Source organism: Oncorhynchus tshawytscha, unplaced genomic scaffold (genome assembly GCF_018296145.1).
Source record: "Oncorhynchus tshawytscha isolate Ot180627B unplaced genomic scaffold, Otsh_v2.0 Un_contig_5567_pilon_pilon, whole genome shotgun sequence".
NCBI lineage: Eukaryota > Metazoa > Chordata > Actinopteri > Salmoniformes > Salmonidae > Oncorhynchus > Oncorhynchus tshawytscha.
Genome location: NW_024609095.1, coordinates 17,756 through 39,883, shown reverse-complemented (window position 1 = coordinate 39,883; position 22,128 = coordinate 17,756). Strand labels below are relative to the sequence as shown.

Here is a 22,128-nt window from a genome sequence, read left to right as displayed (position 1 = left end):
TCCACTTCATCAAGAAGGGGACGCTTGTTTCCTCAACTGACATTTGGTCTACAAGACGGGAGTGAATGGGAGAGCTCACACACCTTCAACCCCGCCCACTTTCTGGATGAGAAAGGTCGATTTGTCAAGAGGGATGCCTTCATGCCTTACTCTGCAGGCAATTCCAAAGTTTGTTTCTTAATTTACACTATCATCCAGCAATTAACTCAATCATACATTCTATTGTGCTCATTACTTTGGCCCAGAGAGAGTTGAGGGGATGGACAGGTCTGTGTCAAATATAGATAGATATAACACTAAGCGACTCATTCAGAATCCATCCATGGTGCTCTAACATTTTTGGCCTTTGCTTTGACACAGAGAGTTGATGGTATAGTTTGTTATCGAAATATGTGTACAATTTGACATCTATTGATATGTCAACTATAGGAAATCTATGTAGACCTAATTGTTATATGTTGTCAGAGAGAATATAGTAGACGGCATGTGTCAAAAAGTGATTGATGATCTATTTTTAGTGTCACTTGTTTATGCCCTTTTATGGACATCCTGGCCGGATGGTCTCATGCTATGGACATCCTGTCCGGATGTTCTCATGCTATACGAGTGAGTGCTTATGTAACATGATCGTGCAGTTGTGCCTTTGAAGTAAGGCATATGTTTGTAATAAAAATGTCCTGGTGATTGATGTATAGTGACCTTGTTGAACAGTTGAATGTCTTTGAAAATTTGAAACATTTGGGAATTCATGTAGTGAATGGGGAGGCCTAAGTGTAAACATTGAAACAGTTGGGAATTTATGTAGAGAATGGGGGAGGCCTGAGTTTGACCATTTGAAACAGTTGGTAAAGTTTTGTAGTTAACTTATGGAGGGAGCTTGTGACCCCTTGAAAAATGAAAAAGTATTTTCCGGGAAGGTCTGCCTGAGTACAACTAAGTGTTAGACTTGTCCTATGACAAGTGTGTGTGTGTGTGTGCACGTGTGAGATAGGCAGGGTGCTAGGTTACAAGCAGAGAGAAACTTACTCGAAACATTATTTCTATGAACATAACACATTTAGAATCTTTCCTACAACATAATAATAGTAGTAATATGTTTAAATGGGGATGGTAACATTTTGCAGGAAAAAAATAAAGGGTTTTAAAAAGAAGCATGTACTGTATTTAGCTTCAACTACTGACAGCTCTTCCTCTGGTCTTCTGTCTCTCTTCCTCGGCCCTCTGCCCTCTGGTTGCATCAAGTTACGAGCTGTGGATTTAGAAGCCCTGATCAAGGAGCAAAATAATTGTTTTATATGAATACAGTTCAAAAACAATTATACATAAACATTTAAAGGCTATTAAAATGTAGTATTGTGTTGTAATATGTAGGATTTATATAAATGTTTAGTAAGAAAACATTTGAGGTGTAGCTTAGTATTGAATAGTAACCTTTAATAATGGTAATATGTTTAAATGCTGGTAGTAACATTTTTGATGAAATGAAGGGTTTTAAAATGTAATTGACCTTTTATGAAATCTCAGGCTCTCTCTGTCTCTCTTCCTTTGGACCTGTGTGTGGGTGTGTAGGCAACACCCACCGGTAGCAAGCTCTCCAGCAGGTATATTTCACTGGTCATCCCCAAAGCCAACACTTCCTTTACCGATCACTGTACCTGAACACAGCCAATCTGTAAACAGCACACCCCACTACCACATCCCCATATTGTTACTCATCCATTTGCTCTTTGGCACCCCAGTATCTCTACTTGCACATCATCTGCACATCTATCACTCCTGTGTTAACGCTAAATTGTAATTATTTCGCCTCTATGGCCTATTTATTGCCTTACCTCCCTACTCTTCTGCATCTGTGCACGTTAATTAGATGCTTTTTTCATTAAATAGACTAGAAAAGCTTAATTAAAAGCCTATCTGTAATGAACAAACTGATGGGGGGATTATGCAATAGCTAGGATATGTTTGTTTCTGATGTCACAGGGTTCCTCCTACACCACCCTATAAGTGTGTACCAAAGACAACAGAGAGCTCGGATTCAAACTACACACAGGCTCTTAGATTTGGGTTGGACAGGCAAGTTACTCAGAGGCAGACAACAGTTTCCAAACATTAGTTATCACCTCCCCACCTTTGGACAACATGGGCCTCTGATGCCCAGGCAAATCTTTTTTCATTCCTATTTTGTTTTTTGTTCGTGTTAAGTCTTGGCTCAGTTTGCTTTTCCAGGAATTCAGTTGCACCAGTTCAGTTCAATACTAGATACATTTTATTTTAATTCATTAATAGTTAACAAACACATCTAAACCAAACACAGGATTAGAGAGAATGATCTTTAGCTTGGGTCAATAACCTATGCTTCAGGTTGGCTCTTTGACAACATTTACAGCTGATAACACCAGTCTCTGTGTTTCTGTGTAAAAGGTCTTGGTTGTTTTTATGCAGTCTAAAGGTCCCTACATAAAGAAAGGTTGAGTGCTTCTATTGGTCCTCTTTACCCTAACTGGACAAACCTGTTACACTGATATCACTACAGGAAAATCCACTATCACAAATATACATGTTTTAAGATATATATATTTTTTTAAAATGTGAGTATTAGTAGGAAATGTTTTGTTCTCTATAATTGACTTAAACATCTGATTCGTCTTCCTCGCCGGTGTTGCGATGCAAAAGGTACAAACACATTTACTGTACCTAGCAAGGTATTTCTTCAGTTTACAATAATGTCATTTAGCAGATGTTTTTGTCCAAAGTGACTTACAGATCATTCACAACACCATGTTTTTTAAATTCAGCATAACCCTTTGTTTGGCTAAAGTAAAGAAGTTGTTCTAAACAGTGTGTAATATACTGTACATTGGTCCAGACTCATCTCAGACCCGGCTCACAGCACACAGCTGGTGAGGTGAAGGGTGGAGGGTGAACCCCACGGATGGTGTGAGGTCCAGATCATCCTCTGTTACTCCAGGAGGAGGAGAGAAATGAAAGCACTGCAGGAGGGAGGTGAAGAGGAAGAGCTCCATCCTGCCCAGACCCTCCCCCAGACATGCGAGAGACAAAAGAAATAGGAAATAGCATGAAGTCTGTCCAAGAGGCTACCACAATTTCTCTACTTCTTGCAATGAAATAATTTGCTAAATGATGAAGTTGATATACCTGCAGAGAAGGCCATGAAGGCATCCCTGTTGACGAATCATCACTGCTCATCCAGAAAGTGGGAGGGGTTAAAGGAGTGGGGGCTCTCCCATTCACTATTGTCCTGTAGGACGAACATCAATAAAGGAATCACAGACGTCCCCTGCAGTGAGAGTGAAGCATAGGACACTTATATTCAGAGTAAAAGTAATGAAACTTTGTTTAATAAATGAAGTGCACACTTAAAAAGTAGTGGATTGCAATCATTTCAGGCAGAATTATTTCAAAAATCTGATTTGGATATCCACGTATCTGACCTTTTTGATGAAGTATTCCTGGAAGGTGACATCTCTGCTGGTGGTGTGAGGGATGGACATAGTTACAATGCTAGCCAGTCTCTGGGTCTCATGGATCACTGCATCAGTGTAGGGCAGGTTCTTCCTGCCCTCTACCAAGGGCTGACGACTTCCTATAACCCTGCTGATCTCCTCCTGGACCCGGTCTGAGACAGAAAGATGGGAGGGTTGGAGTTACTACAATGAAATGTATACTGAGTATACAAAACATTAAAAACTCCTGCTCTTCTTTCCATGACAGACTGACCAGGTGAAAGTTATGATCTCTTACTGTCTCTTGTTAAATCCACTTCAATCAGTGTAAATGAAGGGGAGGAGACAGGTTAACAAAGGATTTTTAAGCCTCGAGACAATTGAGACATTATTTAACTAAGCAAGTCAGTTAAATTCAGAACAAAATCCTGCTTATTTACAATGACGGCCACAACACAAAAGGCCTGACAACACAGCATGGTACTTGTAACGGTTCTCTTGTGGTGAAGGGGGGCTGGGATAAAAAACAAACGTAAAACACGAATAAAAACACTAGGACACCACACATCACAAACACAGAGAGACCACAACACTATACCTAAAGAATCAGAGACCTATAAGATGACAACAAACTACAGCATGGTACTAACCCTGACCAACCAAAACATAGAAATATACAAAGTAAACTATGGTCAGGGTGTGACAGACAACAGCACAGACAACAGCACAAAGGGAAGGTAGAGAACAATACATCATGCAAATCAGCCACTGTCAGTAAGACTGTCCATGATTGAGTCTTTGAATGAAGAGATTGAGATAAAACTGTCCAGTTTGAGTGTTTGTTGCAGCTCGTTCCTGTCATGTTCTGACCTTAGTTCCTTTGTTTTGTCTTTGTTGTGACTGGCAGCCCTACGCAGGGTGTCCCCGGTTCGCCAGCACAGCCCAGTGCGGTCTATTCCACCTCGCCCCACTGGCCTGGCTACGGGGAGTATCCAGCCACGTAGGGTTGTGCAGGCTCGGTGCTCGAGACCTCCAGTGCGCCTCCACGGTCCGGTCTATCCGTTGCCTCCTCCACGCACCAGGCCTCCGGTGGCAGCCCCCCGCACCAGGCTGTCTCTCCATCTTCTCCCTACAGGTGCTCCCGCCTGTCCAGCGCTGTCAGAGCCGCCAGTCTGTCCTGAGCTGCCAGAGCCGCCCGTCTGTCCTGAGCTGTCAGAGCCACCCGTCTGTCCTGAGCTGGGGGAGGGGGGTACTGCCACGTTCTGACCTTAGTTCCTTTGTTTTGTCTTTGTTTTAGTATGTTCAGGGCGTGAGTTGGGGTGGGCTGTCTATGTTATTTTTTCAATAATTTGGGATTTCTGTGTTTGGCCTTGTATGGTTCTCAATCAGAGGCAGCTGTCAATCGTTGTCCTATATTAAGAACCATACCTAGGTAGCCTAGTTTCACTTTTGAGTTGTGTGTGATTGTTTTCTGTTTGTATCTGCATCAGACAGAACTGTTTCGGTTTTGTTCGTTCACTTTGTTGTTTTTGTTCAGTGTTCTATTTCTTTATTAAAAATATGGACACCTACCACGCTGCACATTGGTCCGATCCTTGCTACTCCTCTTCAGATGACGAGGAGGAGAACCGTTACAGTTACATTCGCTAGCTGCAGCGAACTGAAAAGACAAGCGACCCAGGGATGTGTGTGCTTTGGGGACCTTTAACAGAATGTGACTGGAAGAATGGGTGTTGTATGTGGAGGATGAGGGCTGCAGTAGAAATCTCAGATAGGGGGAGTGAGGCTTAAGAGGGTTTTATAAATAAGCGTCAACCAGTGGGTCTTGAGACATGGATTGTGTATGCGTTCCATTCAGAGGTTGAATGGGCAAGACAAAAGATTTAAGTGCCTTTGAACGGGGTATGGTGAAGGTGCCAAGCGTATCGGTTTGTATCAAGAACTGCAACACCACTGGGTTTTTCACACTCAACAGTTTCCCGTGTGTATCAAGAATGGTCCACCACCCAAAGGACATCCAGCCAACTTGACACAACTGTGGAAAGCATTGGATTCAACATGGGCCAGCATCTCTATGGAATGCTTTTGACACCTTCTAGAGTCCATGCTCCAACGAATTGAGGCTGTTCTGAGGAAGATGTTCCTAATGTTTTGTACACTCAGTGTATAAACCTGAGTTAACGTTTAACCTTCATTAACCAAGCCATCCTTGTCTAGTTTCAAAATATATTCTTCAATTTGGCCCTTTGCCAATGTTTATAACTTGTAACACCATGAGTGCTTTACTCTTTCATGTCTGTGTGTCACAGGTGGCACCTTAATTCGGGAGGACGGGCTCATAGTAATGGCTGGAACGGAATCGAACACATGGTTTCCATATTTTTGATACCACTCCATTCCAGCCATTATTATGAGCCCTCCTCCCCTCAGCAGCCTCCTGTGGTGTGTGTGTGTGTTTCCTTACCCTGTATATGGGGGTACTTGGCCATTAGCAGCAGACCCCAGCGCAGGGTTGTCCCGGTGGTGTCGGTACCAGCAGCAAACAGGTTACCAACACTAAATACCAGGTTGTCGTCATGGTAGAAAGAATCCATATTGCCAGATTCCTAACAGAAACAGACCCTCAGATGACATGAGTTATGTACAGTCAGTCTTTCCTCAACTCTTAGCCAAGAGAAACTGGCATGCATAGTATTGATATTAGCCCTCTGATTACAATGAAGAGATAAATGTGTCACGCTGTTCTGGGCAGCTTAAGTTGCCCCTTCTTTTGACTGGACAATAATTAAGATAAGATCAAACTAGAGCTTGCTTTGTGGAGAGTGGTGCTTCTACACCTGCATTGTTTGCTGTTTGGGGATTTAGGCTGGGTTTCTTTACAGCACTTTGAGATATCAGCTGATGTAAGAAGAGCTTTATAAATACATTGCTTAAAAAAAGCAGAGCATCTATTTATCACGGACAGTCCTTTCCTCATCTTTACAATCATTGAATCAATATGTTCTGACCATGAGAGTTTACAATCTAAAATAACACCAAGTAACAGCCACACCATTAATTACCAGATTCAGCTGAGGTCCAGAACTTAGGGAATGATTTGTATCAATACAATGCTTCATTTTGAATATGTTCAGGACCAGTTTATTGCTGGCCACCCATTACTGGCCACCCATGATTTCACTAGCTGTGATTGCTGACGGGTTGAATCATCAGCTTACATGGACACAGGTTCTGTTTAATGCCAGTGGCAGGTCATTGATAAAATAGAAAAGAGTAGAGGGCCAAGAGAGCTGCCATGCAGTACACCACACTTTACATGTTTAACATTAGAGAAGCTTCCATTAAAGAAACCCCCCTTGGGTTCTATTAGATAGATTGCCATATTGTGGGTTCAGAGCTGACATTGAAAAGCCATAACACATAGGATTTGTCAACACGTTATGGTCACTAATATTAAAGCACTGAAATCTTTTTATTATACATTTCTTTAAACCAATCATCAGTCATCTGTGCCAGTGCATGTTCAGTGGCCTTCTCTATAAGCATTCTGAAAGTCTTAATTTGTTTACAGAGAAATAGCATTGTATTTGGTCAAACACCATTTTTTCCCAACAGTTTACTAAAAGCTGGCAGTAAGATGATAGGTTGGCTGTTAGAAGCAGGCCTGAGGACAAACACTTCACTAGGCTCAGATTAAAGACATGACAGTTGTCAATGCCAGGAGGTTTGTCATTATTGATCGACAATCATTTCGTCACCTCTCCCACACTAACTTTACAAAATGAAAGAAAAGCATTGTAAATTTGAATTATGTGGGTTTTTAAATGCATGAATATTATGGCTCACTGTTTTGCTGGCATTTCCTGCTGAACTTCATTGGCATGGTGGCAAATTTATCATTAAAATAATTGGCAACATCAAATTGTTGTGATAAATAAGCCATCTGATTCCATTTTAATAGAATTAGTCTTTCTGACCATAATTTCCTCTTATTTATTTAACTAGGCAAGTCAGTTAAGAACAAATTCTTATTTACAATAACAGCCTACTGGGGAACAGTGAGTTAACTGCCTTGTTCAGGGGCAGAACGACAGATGGTCAGCGACCTGGTCAGCTCGGGGATTCAAGCCAGCTACGTTTCAGTTACTAGCCCAACGCTCTAACCACTAGGTTACCTGCCGCCCCAATTTAAAGTACTCCAAAGTCCCCCCCATCATTCTTTATATCCTTGATCTTGGCTTCATAATACAGTGTCTACTCTTTGTTGAGTTTAGTCACATTATTTCTCAATTTGCAGTAAGTCAGTCAGTCAGATGTGCAGCCAGACTTATTAGCCACTCCTTTTGCCCCCATCTCTTTCAACCATACAGTTTTTCAATTCCTCATCAATCCATGGAGCCAGTTTCTTAAAAGGTTCATGTTTATCAATAACTAGAAGAAGCAATTTCATAAATGCATCAAGTGCAGCGTCTGGATGCTCCTTATTAATCACATGAGACCAACAAATATTTTTTAACATCATCCACTTAAGTGTCACAGCAAAATGTGACTTCTTATTTTTTTAGGTATTTTTCTTAAAACGTCATTGTTGGTTAAGGGCTTGTAAATATGCATTTCACTGTTGTATTCGGCACATGTGACAAATACAATTTCATTTGATTTGAAAATCTTTTGTATGATCTCATACACTATTTTAGTCCCATCTTTTAGAAGCTTCGCTTTCCTGGAAATAACCACTGGATATTGTGATCACTGCATCCAATGGTACGGATACAGCCTTAGAACAAAGATCTATATTATTAGGACAAATGTAATCAATACAGGGCATGTGGATGATCGTTCCTGTTCTGTTTGTAAGCACACTAGTAGGTTGATTAATAACCTGAACCAGATTACAGTCACTGGTTACAGTGAGATGCATCCTCTTCAGCGGAGAGCTTGATGACAACCAAGATAGAAGACCTCTCTGTTTATATCACATAAACTATTTTTTTATTTAACTAAGCAAGTCAGTTAAGAACAAATTCTTATTTACCATGACGGTGTACCCCGGCCAAACCCTAACATTGCTGGCCCAATTGTGTGTCGCCCTATGGGACTCCAATCATGGCCAGTTGTGAGCCAGCCTGGAATCGAACCAGGGTCTGTAGTGATGCCTCTAGCACTGAGATGCAGTGCCTTAGACCTCTGCGCCACTCAGGAGCCCCCATCAAGCATTTCACACACATTATCTGGATATCTGGCCTATAGGAGCTACACTAAAATAGGCTTTAGAGGAGGCAGGTGATCCTGCAACCACAACATGAGATCCTATCTAAGCATTACTGGGATATGGCTTTGAATATGTACAGCAACAACTCCCCCATATGCATTCCTGTGTCTTCGGTAGATGTTATATCATTGTATTGCTAATGATGTATCAAATGAATTATCAACGTGAGTCTCATAAATGGCTAATATATGAATATATCTGATGTTAGCAAGTTAATTGTATTAACCTTATTTCTAAGCCTACATGTATTATTAATATGGGCTATTTTTAGCCCTTTCCTGGGTAGCTTATCAGAGATAGACATAATATGGAAAATAACAAAAAAGCAAACAAAACAGATAATCAACACATTCTTTTAAATCAGCCTGAGGAACTGTTTCAGTGTTTGAGTCTGAGTTTACATGTGATTCTACTGATACAGAGAAAACTCTAGTTCTATCCTCCCTCAGCTGGCATTCAGTCAAACTGGTTGAATCAACATTGTTTCCACGTCATTTTAATTAAATTATGTTGAATCAACATCGAATAGATGTTGAATTGACTTCTGTGCCCAGTGGGATGTTAGTGTTGGACAACTGAAGTTAGTTGTGTTTTTCAGCAGTAAAGTGAACCACAAGGTGGTGTAATAAGTATTATAAACCCGGCAGTTTGGTTTCTGGATACTGATTGTCCGGATGTCTTGGTAACTTAGACAATATACCACTAGTGTGGCGCAAAATAACTTGGTAACAAGTTTATAACACCAGCAAGGCACCTCTTGGTTTTGTGGTTTTGTGGAATATGGCCAATATACAAGGACTGTATACAGGCACTGCACTTAGCTGTGGTAAATTGATCATATACCACACCCCCTCGGACCTTATTGATTAATTATATTCTGTATAGTCATACTGAGCAATATTAATGCAACAATTTGTTATGAATGAGTGAGATGCAGATTCTGCATGAAGTCTTCATACCTCCAGGGTTTGCTTTCGGACGAGGAACGAGTCCACAAAGCCTCTACACATATGAGGGTTCAGAGTCTCCTTCAGGCCCCTCACCAGCTCTGTCACCTTGTCACGGTTTACTTCTGTTGAAGGAAAGGCGGACCAAAACGCAGCGTGGTTTGTGTTCATCTTGATATTTAATTAAAGAAAGTACTGAACACTGAATACAAAAACAATAAACAAATAACGACCGTGAAGCTCAATGAGAACTGTGATGACACAAGCAATCAACATAGACAATCATCCACAAACAAACAGTGCAACCCAGGCCACCTAAGTATGAATCTCAATCAGAGACAACTAATGACACCTGCCTCTGATTGAGAACCATACTAGGCCGAAACATACAAATCCCCAAATCATAGAAAAACAAACATAGACTGCCCACCCAACTCACGCCCTGACCATACTAAATAAATACAAAACAAAGGAAATAAAGGTCAGAACGTGACACACCTCCATCTTCATATCAGCAATATTATTTTTCAGACGTGTCAGGTTGTTTATCCACGGACCCAACCAGGGAAACATGTTGTACATCTACACAGAGATTCATGTAGAATACACATAAAACAATATTATATTAATTATAACATAACACACCACAACTATGATTTGATTATGCATAAATTCAAATGTGATACACATATGCATAAATATGTAATTATTAGTTGTGAGCACCAATAGTGTTATTCAATGTTATTTGATATCGATATGAGCAAATCATATTGTAATGTCAGTTTATTATTTTTACTATTGTTAAGTGTGTGTACTGGAGGCGAAGTCAGGTGCAGGAGAGTAGAGTGTAGTGAACAGGCGCACTTTTATTCCAGTCCAACGAAAGCACAACAGTACATAAATGTGCCCAAACACGGAATATAGACAAAAAGTATGGCGTGTAACAACACCCACATGACATAAAATCAATTTCACACGGAGGGGAACAGAGGACTAAATACATGCTGTGTGATTAGAGAATGAAAACCAGGTGTGTATGGAACAAGACAAAACAAATGGAAATATGAAAAATGGAGCGGCGATGGCTAGAAAGCCGGTGACGTCGATCGCCGAACGCCGCCCGAACAAGGAGAGGAGCCGACACCGGTGGAATCGTGACAACTGTTCTGTAAAAAGAACACATTACTTTTCCTGCATACACAAAACCCTCAAACAGACCTCACAGGCTCTCAATTTAGCATATTTAATTAGTTGCCTGTTGATGGTCCTATAATACAGGCCTCCCTAACTAACCAGTTTGAATACAATATTATAATACCAGAATATTCACGCCTGGCCCAACGGACAATCTGCTAACAGTTGTCTGAACTTCAAAGAGCCATGGAAGTGAACAGAAAAGTGAACATATACAGGTGCAAAATATTTTATGCAAACCGATACGATATGGAATCACAAAAATGGTACTGATATTGATATAATTTTGTATATCGGTGCACATCACTAGTGATTACATATTATATATAATAATTACAATGATATAATTAATAAAATATTTTAGCCATTTACCAGACGCTCTTATCCAGAGCGATTCACAGTTAGTGCATTCATCTTAAGTGTCACGACTTCCGCCGAAGTTGGTGCCTCTGTTGTCCCCGGCTTTGTAGCTGCCACCGATCGACGTTTCTTTTTCCATATGTATTGTCTTGATTGTACACACCTGGTTCCCATTATGTTAATATTTATACCCTATTTAACACTTTGCTTCCCACATGGTTTTGTGCGTGTTTGTTCTTTGTTTAGTGTTCAAGACTTCTGTGAGCTGGTGTGTTTTCCCTACGTGGAAATATTCTGTTGTTTCTTTTCGAGTAAAGTACGTATTTTACTCAGTTCTGTGTCCTGCGCATGACTCCTAACCGCTGCACATTGACACATGACAGAAACACACCCCCCTTATGGAGTCAGCAGGTGCACCCAGTCCTCCGTTACCAGTGGAGGAACACGTTCAGCAGCACGCGACAATGCTCCAAAATCTTGGCACAGCCATGGATCGCGTGCTGCACACCATGAAGCGATGGGAGAGAGGGGGTTTTCCCACACCCCAATCAACTTCACCCCAACACACACCGCTGTCCACCCCTCCGTCACCTGGACCCAGTGTAGACGTCACCTGGACCCAGAATAGATGCAGCGTTGGTACGCTATGAGGATTTCACCCGCCGCATCCGGGCGGTCTTCGATCATCCACCAGAGGGGAGCGCGGCGGGGGAACGCTTGTTCCATCTCAGACAGGAGATGAGGAGCACACAGGACTTCGCACTGGACTTCAGGACCCTGGCTGCCGGTGCGGGATGGAATGAGAGGGCCCTGATCGACTATTACCGGTGTAGTCTACGTGGTGTAGTCTACGTGAGGATGTTTACAGTGCGGGAGCTGACCTGCAGGGACAAAGTTTGAAATATCCACCACTTCATGATTGTGTCCCTTCAACCAGCTGGTGGAAAAGGTTTATCTGTCTGGCTGGATAACCTGTTGGCCACCCGCGGACGTCCGGATCGGGTACGTCCATTCCATCCCCCAGCACCTCCGATCCTACACCTATGGAGCTCGGAGTTGCTGCTCTAAGGGTGACTGGAAGGGGGGCCGTTTCCTGCACTACCTGTGGCGGCAGAGGGCACACTGCTGGTCGGTGCTGGGGTGGTTCCTCAGGGAGTCGAGGCAGCAGGCAGGGCACTGGTGGATCATCCCAGGTGAGTAGGCACCCGACTCACTCAGAGCTCCCTGTTGAGCACATGTGTGTATGTATAGAATTTCCTTAGTTTTCCCTGCATTCCCAGCATAAGGTGCTAGTAGATTCATGCACAGCTGGGAACTTTGTTGACCGTTAATTTGCACTTAGATTAGGGATCCCTATTGTTCCTGTTGATGTTCCCTTCCCTGTACATGCCTTAGATAGTCGTCCTTTGGGGTCGGGCCTGATTTAGGAGGTCTTGGCTCCACTATGTATGATAACGTAGGAGGGTCATGAGGAGAGTCTCTTCTTGATCGATTCTACTGCGTTTCCTGTGGTGTTGGGGCTTCCCTGGTTGACCTATCATGACCCCACTGTTTCGTGGCAACAGAGGGCTCTCAAGGGATGGTCACATCAGTGCTCAGGGAGGTGTATAGATGTTTCCATAGGTGCAACTACGGTGGAGAGTCCAAACCAGGTCTCCACCACGCACATCCCCCCTGAATATGCCGATTTGGCTCTCGCCTTCTGTAAAAAGAAGGCGACTCAACTACCTCCCCATCGACGGGGGGATTGTGCGATAAATCTCCTGGTAGACACAGCACTTCCCAGGAGTCACGTGTATCCTCTGTCACAGGAGGAGACGGCAGCTATGGAAACATACTGTATGTCTCCGAATACATTCGGCCTTCCACCTCACCTGCCTCCTTGAGGTTTTTTTTGTGAAGAAGAATGATGGAGGTTTACACCCTTGCATTGACTGTAGAGGTATAAATCAGATCACGGTGAAGTATAGTTACCCGCTGCCTCTCATAGCCAGTGTGACAGAGTCATTGCATGGGGCACGCTTCTTCAGCAAATTGGATCTCAGGAGCGCTTACAACCTGGTGCGTATCCGGGAGGGGGATGAGTGGAAGACGGCATTTAGTACCACCTCTGGGCACTATGAGTACCTCGTCGTGCCGTACGGGTTGATGAATGCTCCATCAGTCTTCCAATACTTTGTAGACAAGATTTTCAGGGACCTGCACGGGCAGGGTGTAGTGGTGTACAGTATATAGATGACATTCTAATATACTCAGCCGAGTATGTGTTCCTGGTGCGCAAGGTGCTTGGTCGACTGCTGGAGCATGACCTGTACGTCAAGACTGAGAAATGTCTGTTTTTCCAACAGTCCGTCTCCTTCCTAGGGTACCGCCTGTCAGCGTCAGGGGTGGAGATGGAGAATGACCGCATTTCAGCCATGCGTAATTGGCCGACCCCAACCACGGTAAAGGAGGTGCAGAGGTTCTTAGGGTTTGCCAACTACTACCGGATGTTTATCTGGGGCTTTGGTCAGGTAGCGGCTCCCATTACCACCTTGCTGAAGGGGGGACCAGTGCGACTGCAGTGGTCAGTTGGGACGGACAGGGCTTTTCGTCACCTGTTAAAGAAATTCTAAATTCCTCTGTATTATTTCCCAATCAGAATTAATTACTCTGTCAATGCATTCTATGGGATTGTAAGACCCAATATTTTTATAAGAAATGGACAGAGCCCCGGTCTTAAAAGTCAGGTAACAGCGTTTAATTCAAGAGAGTACTGGTTACATACACATTTTTCCACAGGTTATAAACTGAAAATGACGTCAGCGTTTTCTAAATGTTCTATGTCTTCATGACACCGGTAGAGAGGCCCTATAGTTCTCGAGCCTTCCCTCCTCGCCTAAAGCCAAGGTCAGTCAGTATAAATCAGCATTCTAGACAGTCTGGAGATAGTCCGTCCCTGCCATCTGGAGATAGTTCATTCATTTGTACAAAGGAACAGACCGTCATTGTTACTAAACTCCTGACTATATTATATACAATTGGGAATGGGAGCAAGAGAGAATTCATATATGTATAGTACATAATAGCATTTGGACTAGTCAGTCCTGATTGAAATGTATACATAATTAGTCATCATTGATAAAAATTCCCTTAACATCACCTGAAGGTTCTGTTTACCTCAGCTCCCGTGCTGGCTCATCCTGATCCCTCCTTGGCATTCATAGTAGAGGTGGACGCGTCCGAGGCTGGGATAGGTGCTGTGCTGTGCCGTCACCAAAGCTCAACCCACCAGCACTGCAGTGAGGCCCCGGTGTAGGCACCAAGGGACCGGGTCTGGCTCTCGCTTCGAAACCTGCCCCTTCGCCTGCCCTGCCGGAAGCTTGGTCCGCGGATTGTGGGGCCATTTAAAGTCCTGAGGAGACTGAATGATGTTATAGGTTACAGCTTCCCCCTGATTACCGTATTAACCCCTCGTTCCATGTGTTTCTCCTCAGGCCGGTGGTGGCTGGTCCACTCCAGCAGTCTGAGGTGCGGGATTTATTTAAGATACTTTTTGAGGAGATGGAGTTTCAGGTGCTTTCGGAAGTTGGGCAGGGACTCTGCTGTCCTAGCTTCAGGGGAAGCTGGATCCACCATTGGTGTGCCAGGACAAAGAGCTTGGACTGGGCTATGAGGATTTTATTTGATATGTTATACATAATGAATATTGTATATAATGATTTATAAGCAGCATAGTGATGGGTTATAAACGGTACAATAATGGTTTATAATAAGTTTACTGGCAAATCAAGTAAAGTATAACTGAGTATGTACATATTAATTTGCAAGAATTCATAACAGGCGTCTGTTTCCTAGTTTTATTGATTGCACTGAAACAGACATTATTTACTCAGAAAATACAGTAAAAACATAATGGTCTGAATAAACAGACTACCTGCATTGATGCAGAACCTATAAGGTGAACATTCTCATTGACCCTGTCCACCATGCCTGTGAATAGTGGGTCAGTGTATTCAAACCTGCTGCCGTAGACAATGGCCGAGATTATGTTGGAGACGGCATAAAGCACAGGCTGTGCTGTGTCAAATGCCTTACCTGTAATAGACAAAACATCTAATTAATTACGAAATAAGCTTTCCAGAACCCACACAATCACTTAGCTATTTACTAATAATGTGGTTAAAAAAAGCCTGATTTTTAACCAGGCAATGAAGCCTAGGCATCCCCTATAAATAAATCATACTACTTCTACTACTAGTGTAGAGATACTGATCCTCTAAGATTTTCTCCTCACTCCCTTCCTTGCCCATCCCAAAGTCTCTAAGGTTTGTCAGGGCAAAGCGCCTCATCTCTTTCCATGAGTCTCCATTGGCAAACAGAATCCCTGTAGAGAACGTAGTTTGTTTCCATGACAATACAAAGTAATAAAAATAAATAAATTACTATAATATGCCATTTCATAATGAGCATGTACCAAATTATCTGGTCAAGATAATCTGTGTCTATTTAAGACATTTTAGACATTTATATTATTTGCAGCAGATTAGAGTAAGAACATTTGATGAATTGTGGAAACAGCGTGATCTCTGCATTCACCATTCTAGTCTGATCTCTGCATTCACCATTCTAGTCTGATCTCTGCATTCACCATTCTAGCCTGATCTCTGCATTCACCATTCTAGCCTGATCTCTGCATTCACCATTCTAGCCTGATCTCTGCATTCAGCATTCTAGTCTGATCTCTGCATTCAGCATTCTAGTCTGATCTCTGCATTCACCATTCTAGTCTGATCTCTGCATTCACCATTCTAGTCTGATCTCTGCATTCACCATTCTAGTCTGATCTCTGCATTCACCATTCTAGTCTGATCTCTGCATTCACCATTCTAGTCTGATCTCTGCATTCACCATTCTAGTCTGATCTCTGCATTCACCATTCTAGTCTGATCTCTGCATTCACCATTCTAGTCTGATCTCTGCATTCACCATTCTAGCCTGATCTCTGCATTCACCATTCTAGCCTGATCTCTGCATTCACCATTCTAGCCTGATCTCTGCATTCAGCATTCTAGTCTGATCTCTGCATTCACCATTCTAGTCTGATCTCTGCATTCACCATTCTAGTCTGATCTCTGCATTCACCATTCTAGTCTGATCTCTGCATTCACCATTCTAGTCTGATCTCTGCATTCACCATTCTAGTCTGATCTTTACATTCACCATTCTAGTCTGATCTCTGCATTCACCATTCTAGTCTGATCTCTGCATTCACCATTCTAGCCTGATCTCTGCATTCACCATTCTAGTCTGATCTCTGCATTCACCATTCTAGTCTGATCTCTGCATTCACCATTCTAGCCTGATCTTTACATTCACCATTCTAGTCTCAAATGTCAGAAAGGAGTGGTATTATTAAAAATTAACTTGCCAGCTATTGGATCACTTTCAACCAATCAGAGGGCAGCCTAATTCAAGCACAGTATTTGGCAACATTGGTTGTTGTCCTAAACCCAACCACTGTTTCTGCGAGGGCACTGATTGGAACAGACATTTTCTGGCTTATTCCAAACGCCAATCTATTGGATAAAGGGCAGGCTGATATACATGCAGTAAAACAGAATGGTGAATGCAGCAATCAGACTTGCTCCACCAGGCTAGAATAAGACTTAACAGATTGGAATGCATTTCATTTCCAACTCATCTCAAAGTGTCTGAAATTGATTGTGTAGCTCAATAAAGTTTATTTAAAGTAACTGTTAGGTGAAAATCTCACTTTTAAAAGTTCATAATTTGTTAACTTATACCCACAATGTTGTTGACTCATCCTATGCTCATATTTGAGGCCAACGCATACATTGATTGGAGAACAAACACGTGGATTGCTATTTTAGCTTGTTCATAGACTGCTTACAGATTAAGGAAATCAATAAGACAGGTTGTAATTTGGGTGAACTATCCCTTTAAGAATTGGACATAGCCAGCAGAAGAGTAAAATATCATTACCATGTCCTTGGTTGAAATCATAGAACACAGGTGTGATGTCCCTGTCCCCAAAGTCCTCTGCCTGGTTGACCAGCGCCTGCTTGACCGTCTTGTAACCTGCCAGAACAACCACTTTCTTGGGTCCAAAATGAACCGTGAAGATGGGACCATATTTCTTGGAGAGCTGGACAGATAAAGTTTACATAAAGTACACCATAGACTCAGTTACAGTGGGGCAAAAAAGTATTTAGTCAGCCAACAATTGTGCAAGTTCTCCCACTTAAAAGGATGAGAGAGGCCGGTACACTTCAACTATGACAGAAAAAAATGAGGAAAAGAAATCCAGAAAATCACATTGTAGGATTTTTAATGAATTTATTTGCAAATTATGGTGGAAAATAAGTATTTGGTCAATAACAAAAGTTTATTTCAATACTTTGTTATATACCCTTTGTTGGCAATGACAGAGGTCAAACGTTTTCTGTAAGTCTTCACAAGGTTTTCACACACTGTTGCTGGTATTTTGGCCCATTCCTCCATGCAGATCTCCTCTAGAGCAGTGATGTTTTGGGGCTGTTGCTGGGAAACACGGACTTTCAACTCCCTCCAAAGATTTTCTATGGGGTTGAGATCTGGAGACTGGCTAGGCCACTCCAGGACCTTGAAATGCTTCTTACGAAGCCACTCCTTCGTTGCCCGGGCGGTGTGTTTGGGATCATTGTCATGCTGAAAGACCCAGCCACGTTTCATCTTCAATGCCCTTGCTGATGGAAGGAGGTTTTCACTCAAAATCTCACGATACATGGCCCCATTCATTCTTTCCTTTACATGGATCAGTCGTCCTGGTCCCTTTGCAGAAAAACAGCCCAAAAGCATGATGTTTCCACCCCCATGCTTCACAGTAGGTATGGTGTTCTTTGTCCTCCAAACACGACAAGTTGAGTTTTTACCAAAAAGTTATATTTTGGTTTCATCTGACCATATGACATTCTCCCAATCTTCTTCTGGATCATCCAAATGCTCTCTAGCAAACTTCAGACAGGCCTGGACATGTACTGGCTTAAGCAGGGGGACACGTCTGGCACTGCAGGATTTGAGTCCCTGGCGGCGTAGTGTGTTACTGATGGTAGGCTTTGTTACTTTGGTCCCAGCTCTCTGCAGGTCATTCACTAGGTCCCCCCGTGTGGTTCTGGGATTTTTGCTCACCGTTCTTGTGATCATTTTGACCCCACAGGGTGAGATCTTGCGTGGAGCCCCAGATCGAGGGAGATTATCAGTGGTCTTGTATGTCTTCCATTTCCTAATAATTGCTCCCACAGTTGATTTCTTCAAACCAAGCTGCTTACCTATTGCAGATTCAGTCTTCCCAGCCAGGTGCAGGTCTACAATTTTGTTTCTGGTGTCCTTTGACAGCTCTTTGGAGTTTGGAGTGTGACTGTTTGAGGTTGTGGACAGGTGTCTTTTATACTGATAACAAGTTCAAACAGGTGCCATTAATACAGGTAATGAGTGGAGGACAGAGGAGCCTCTTAAAGAAGAAGTTACAAGTCTGTGAGAGCCAGAAATCTTGCTTGTTTGTAGGTAACCAAATACTTATTTTCCACGACAATTTGCAAATAAATTCATAAAAAATCCTACAATGTGATTTTCTAGATTTTTTTCTTCTCATTTTGTCTGTCATAGTTGAAGTGTACCTATGATGAAAATTACAGGCCTCTCTTATCTTTTTAAGTGGGAGAACTTGCACAATTGGTGGCTGACTAAATACTTTTTTGCCCCACTGTATGTCTCGTAATATTATATGACAAAGCACATAACTGGACACCACATACAGCTTGTTTAACATGTATCAGTCAAGAAAAAGCGTGAAGACAGTGGTTTACACTTGATGTCAGACCTAGGTTCAAATACCAGTCAATGTAATTTAATTCCTAACTAAATTAGTATTTAGACAATGTTTTTTATTGGAAATACATTTTTATGAACACCTGGCAACCAACATCATTACTAACCACTGGTCCTGGCAACCCATCTTTATGCACACATGGCAACCCATCATTATGCACACCTGGCAACCCATCATTATGCACACCTGGCAACCCATCATTATGCACACATGGCAACCCATCATTATGCACACCTGGCTACCCATCATTATGCACACCTGGCAACCCATCATTATGCACGCCTGGCAACCATCATTATGCACACCTGGCAACCATCATTATGCACACCTGGCAACCATCATTATGCACACCTGTGACTCATCAGTCACACCTGGACTTCATTACTCCCTTGATTACCTACCCTTTAAAAAGCACTCTTTTGTTATGCATCATCAGATAGTATTGTTTGTCTGGTCATGTCATTAACTGCACCGGTCATTAACTGCACCTATGTTACAAGTGGCATGTATTTACAACTACTTGTTGTTTTTATTTGATGTAGTTGTTTTTGGCTGTGTATTACAAAATACTCAAACACAAAATGTCAAATACTTAGGTACACTATGTATTTGAACCCAGGTCTGTTATAACAAGATCCCTGAAGGGATATTCCGAGGGTGCATCTCGGGCGCCGAAGACGTGGATGTCGATTATGGCAGCCCCCCGCACCTCTGATTCAGAGGGGTTGGGTTAAATGCGGAAGACACATTTCAGTTGAATGAGTTCAAAAATGACCAGGTATCCCCTTTACTTTCAATATTGTAAAGTGACCTCATCTCTTTCCTTGCAACACATTGGTCACTGTCACAAAGTATTTTGTCCATAGCCTGGTCCCAACAAAAAACATCTGGGACCAGGCTACTTGGGCAGGACATATCTATTGAAATACACTACAGAATAGAACACTAAACAACATTAACCAGGTAAAAGCATGTACAATGTGCCAGAGTTCATTTATCAGTTTGCTTACTGAACTTTTCAAACCTGGTGAAATAGCAAAAAAACTGTATAAGTGAGATAAAACAGATCAAATCAACAACCTCAACATGTTGTGTTTTGAAAGCAAAGGATGACTTCATCTTACCTCGCAGAGAGTGCAGTAGGGCTTCTTGAGGTCCAGCATGTTACCAAGCAGGGGCAGCGGCCTCGGTCCTGGAGGCTCCTTCCCCTGTTCCTCAGAGCTGGAACCAGAGGAGCAGAGGTAGAGGACCAGTAGAAACAGCACAGCCCCCAGCAGTGTCACCGTGCTGGGAGCCTGAAGGAGAAGACCTCCCATAAGAGCCATGGATCTCCACAAGCAGTGCTGTAAGATCAGACAGTGATGTGGTATTGGGAAAAGTGTGTGCCCAACACAACGACTGGCTTGACATAAGTAGACCCCGCCCTCTATAGGGCTCAGGTTTAGCCGAAGAGGAGGGGTTAGGTGTACAGAAAAACAATCTGACTCATTCTAGCAGGTTTAAACAGTAGCCCACAGCTGCCCACAGACCCTTACCAAACCCAATAATGCTCTATTCAATGAAATAGAGGAGTGTTTCTTTGGTAATCTATATCAGACAAGAGGTGCTCTTTGAAATGTTAATGAACAGCTAACCATTGTGTGGTCTTAACATTTGGTGTATTCCCCTTGTCCTAAGGGTAAAAATGACCCACCTTCAATAAACCCCTAAAATAAAGCAGCTTAATTTAATTTTAAACCCCTAATCTATTTTGCATGAGGAAACAACCTGTCATTCATCACAAACTTTGTGAATATCTGAGTTTTCCCTCTTCACAATGCAGTATGACTGAATTAAATCAGTGGACCCTCGTTTTTATTACAACACACCTGTCATAATTGTTTTCTTTACTAAAGCAGAGGTTTATTATTATTGTTATTATTGCTAAAGGTACTGCATAGGTGTAAACAAATTCTTTAGCAAGAGATAGTGTCACGCCCTGACCTTAGTTCCTTTTTATGTCTCTATTTTGGTTTGGTCAGGGTGTGAGTTGGGGTGGGCACTTTATGATGTTTTTCTATGTTTTCTATGTGTGTGGCCTGGTATGGTTCCCAATCAGAAGCAGCTGTCTATCGTTGTCTCTGATTGAGAACCATACTTAGATAGCCTGTTCCCACCTGGTGTTTGTGGGTAGCTGTTTTGTGTTGTGTCACCTTTCAGGACTGTTTCGATTTTCGTTGTTTCACTTTGTATTTCGTGTTCAGTGATATTAAATTAACATGGACACTTACCACGCTGCGTTTTGGTCCGATCTTTCCTGTTCCTCAGATGAAGAAGATCGTTACAGAACTACCCACCACCAACAGACCAAGCAGCGTGGTAAGGAGGAGCAGAGGGTTCGGGACTCCTGGACTTGGGAGGTGATATTGGACGGTAAGGGACCCTAGTGTCAGGCTGGGGAATATCGCTGCCCGAAAGCTGAACTGGAGGCGGTGAAAGCGAAGAGGCGGCGATATGAGCTAAGGCAGCCGCAGCACGAGAGGCAGCTCCCAAATATTTTTTTGGGGGGGGAGACACGGGGAGATTGCCGGAGTCAGGCGATAGTTCTGAGCCAACTCCCCGTGCTTACCGGAAGCAGCGTAGTACTGGTCAGGCACCGTGTTATGCGATGAAGCGCACGGTGTTGCCAGTGCACGCTCATAGCCCGGAGCGCTATAGGCCAGTGCCATGCGAGAGTAGGCATCCAGCCAGGGCGGGTTGTGCCAGCCCAGCATGTTTGGTCTCCGGTGCGCCGTTTCGGCCCAGGGCATCCTGCGCCGGTGTTAGAGGAATTCTAAATTCCTATATGTTTTGTAGCCAAAACCAAAATCGCACTCTCTCTATTTCATTAATGAGTTGTAAATTCATTAATTATGCATGAAATAGATCGAGACCAGTCTTAAAAGTCAGGTAACAGCGTTTAATTCAAGAGAGTACTGGCTACATACACATTTTACCACAGGTTATAAACTGAAAATGACGTCAGCGTTTTCCTAAATGTTC

General features: G+C 42.7%; 1 protein-coding gene across 1 annotated transcript; it reads right to left on the bottom strand.

Annotated features, from left to right (window-relative positions):
* Positions 1 to 2,858: 2,858 nt before the first annotated feature.
* On the bottom strand, positions 2,859 to 20,479 carry LOC112237449 (cytochrome P450 2K1-like). The gene is given in 10 exon segments (XM_042314192.1): positions 2,859 to 3,057; positions 3,156 to 3,298; positions 3,453 to 3,637; positions 5,929 to 6,070; positions 9,696 to 9,791; positions 10,182 to 10,265; positions 15,154 to 15,314; positions 15,466 to 15,603; positions 17,223 to 17,385; positions 20,232 to 20,479. Coding segments are annotated over 10 exon segments (1,497 nt in total). The 5' UTR covers positions 20,433 to 20,479; the 3' UTR covers positions 2,859 to 2,873.
* Between the last annotated feature and the right edge of the window lie 1,649 nt (positions 20,480 to 22,128).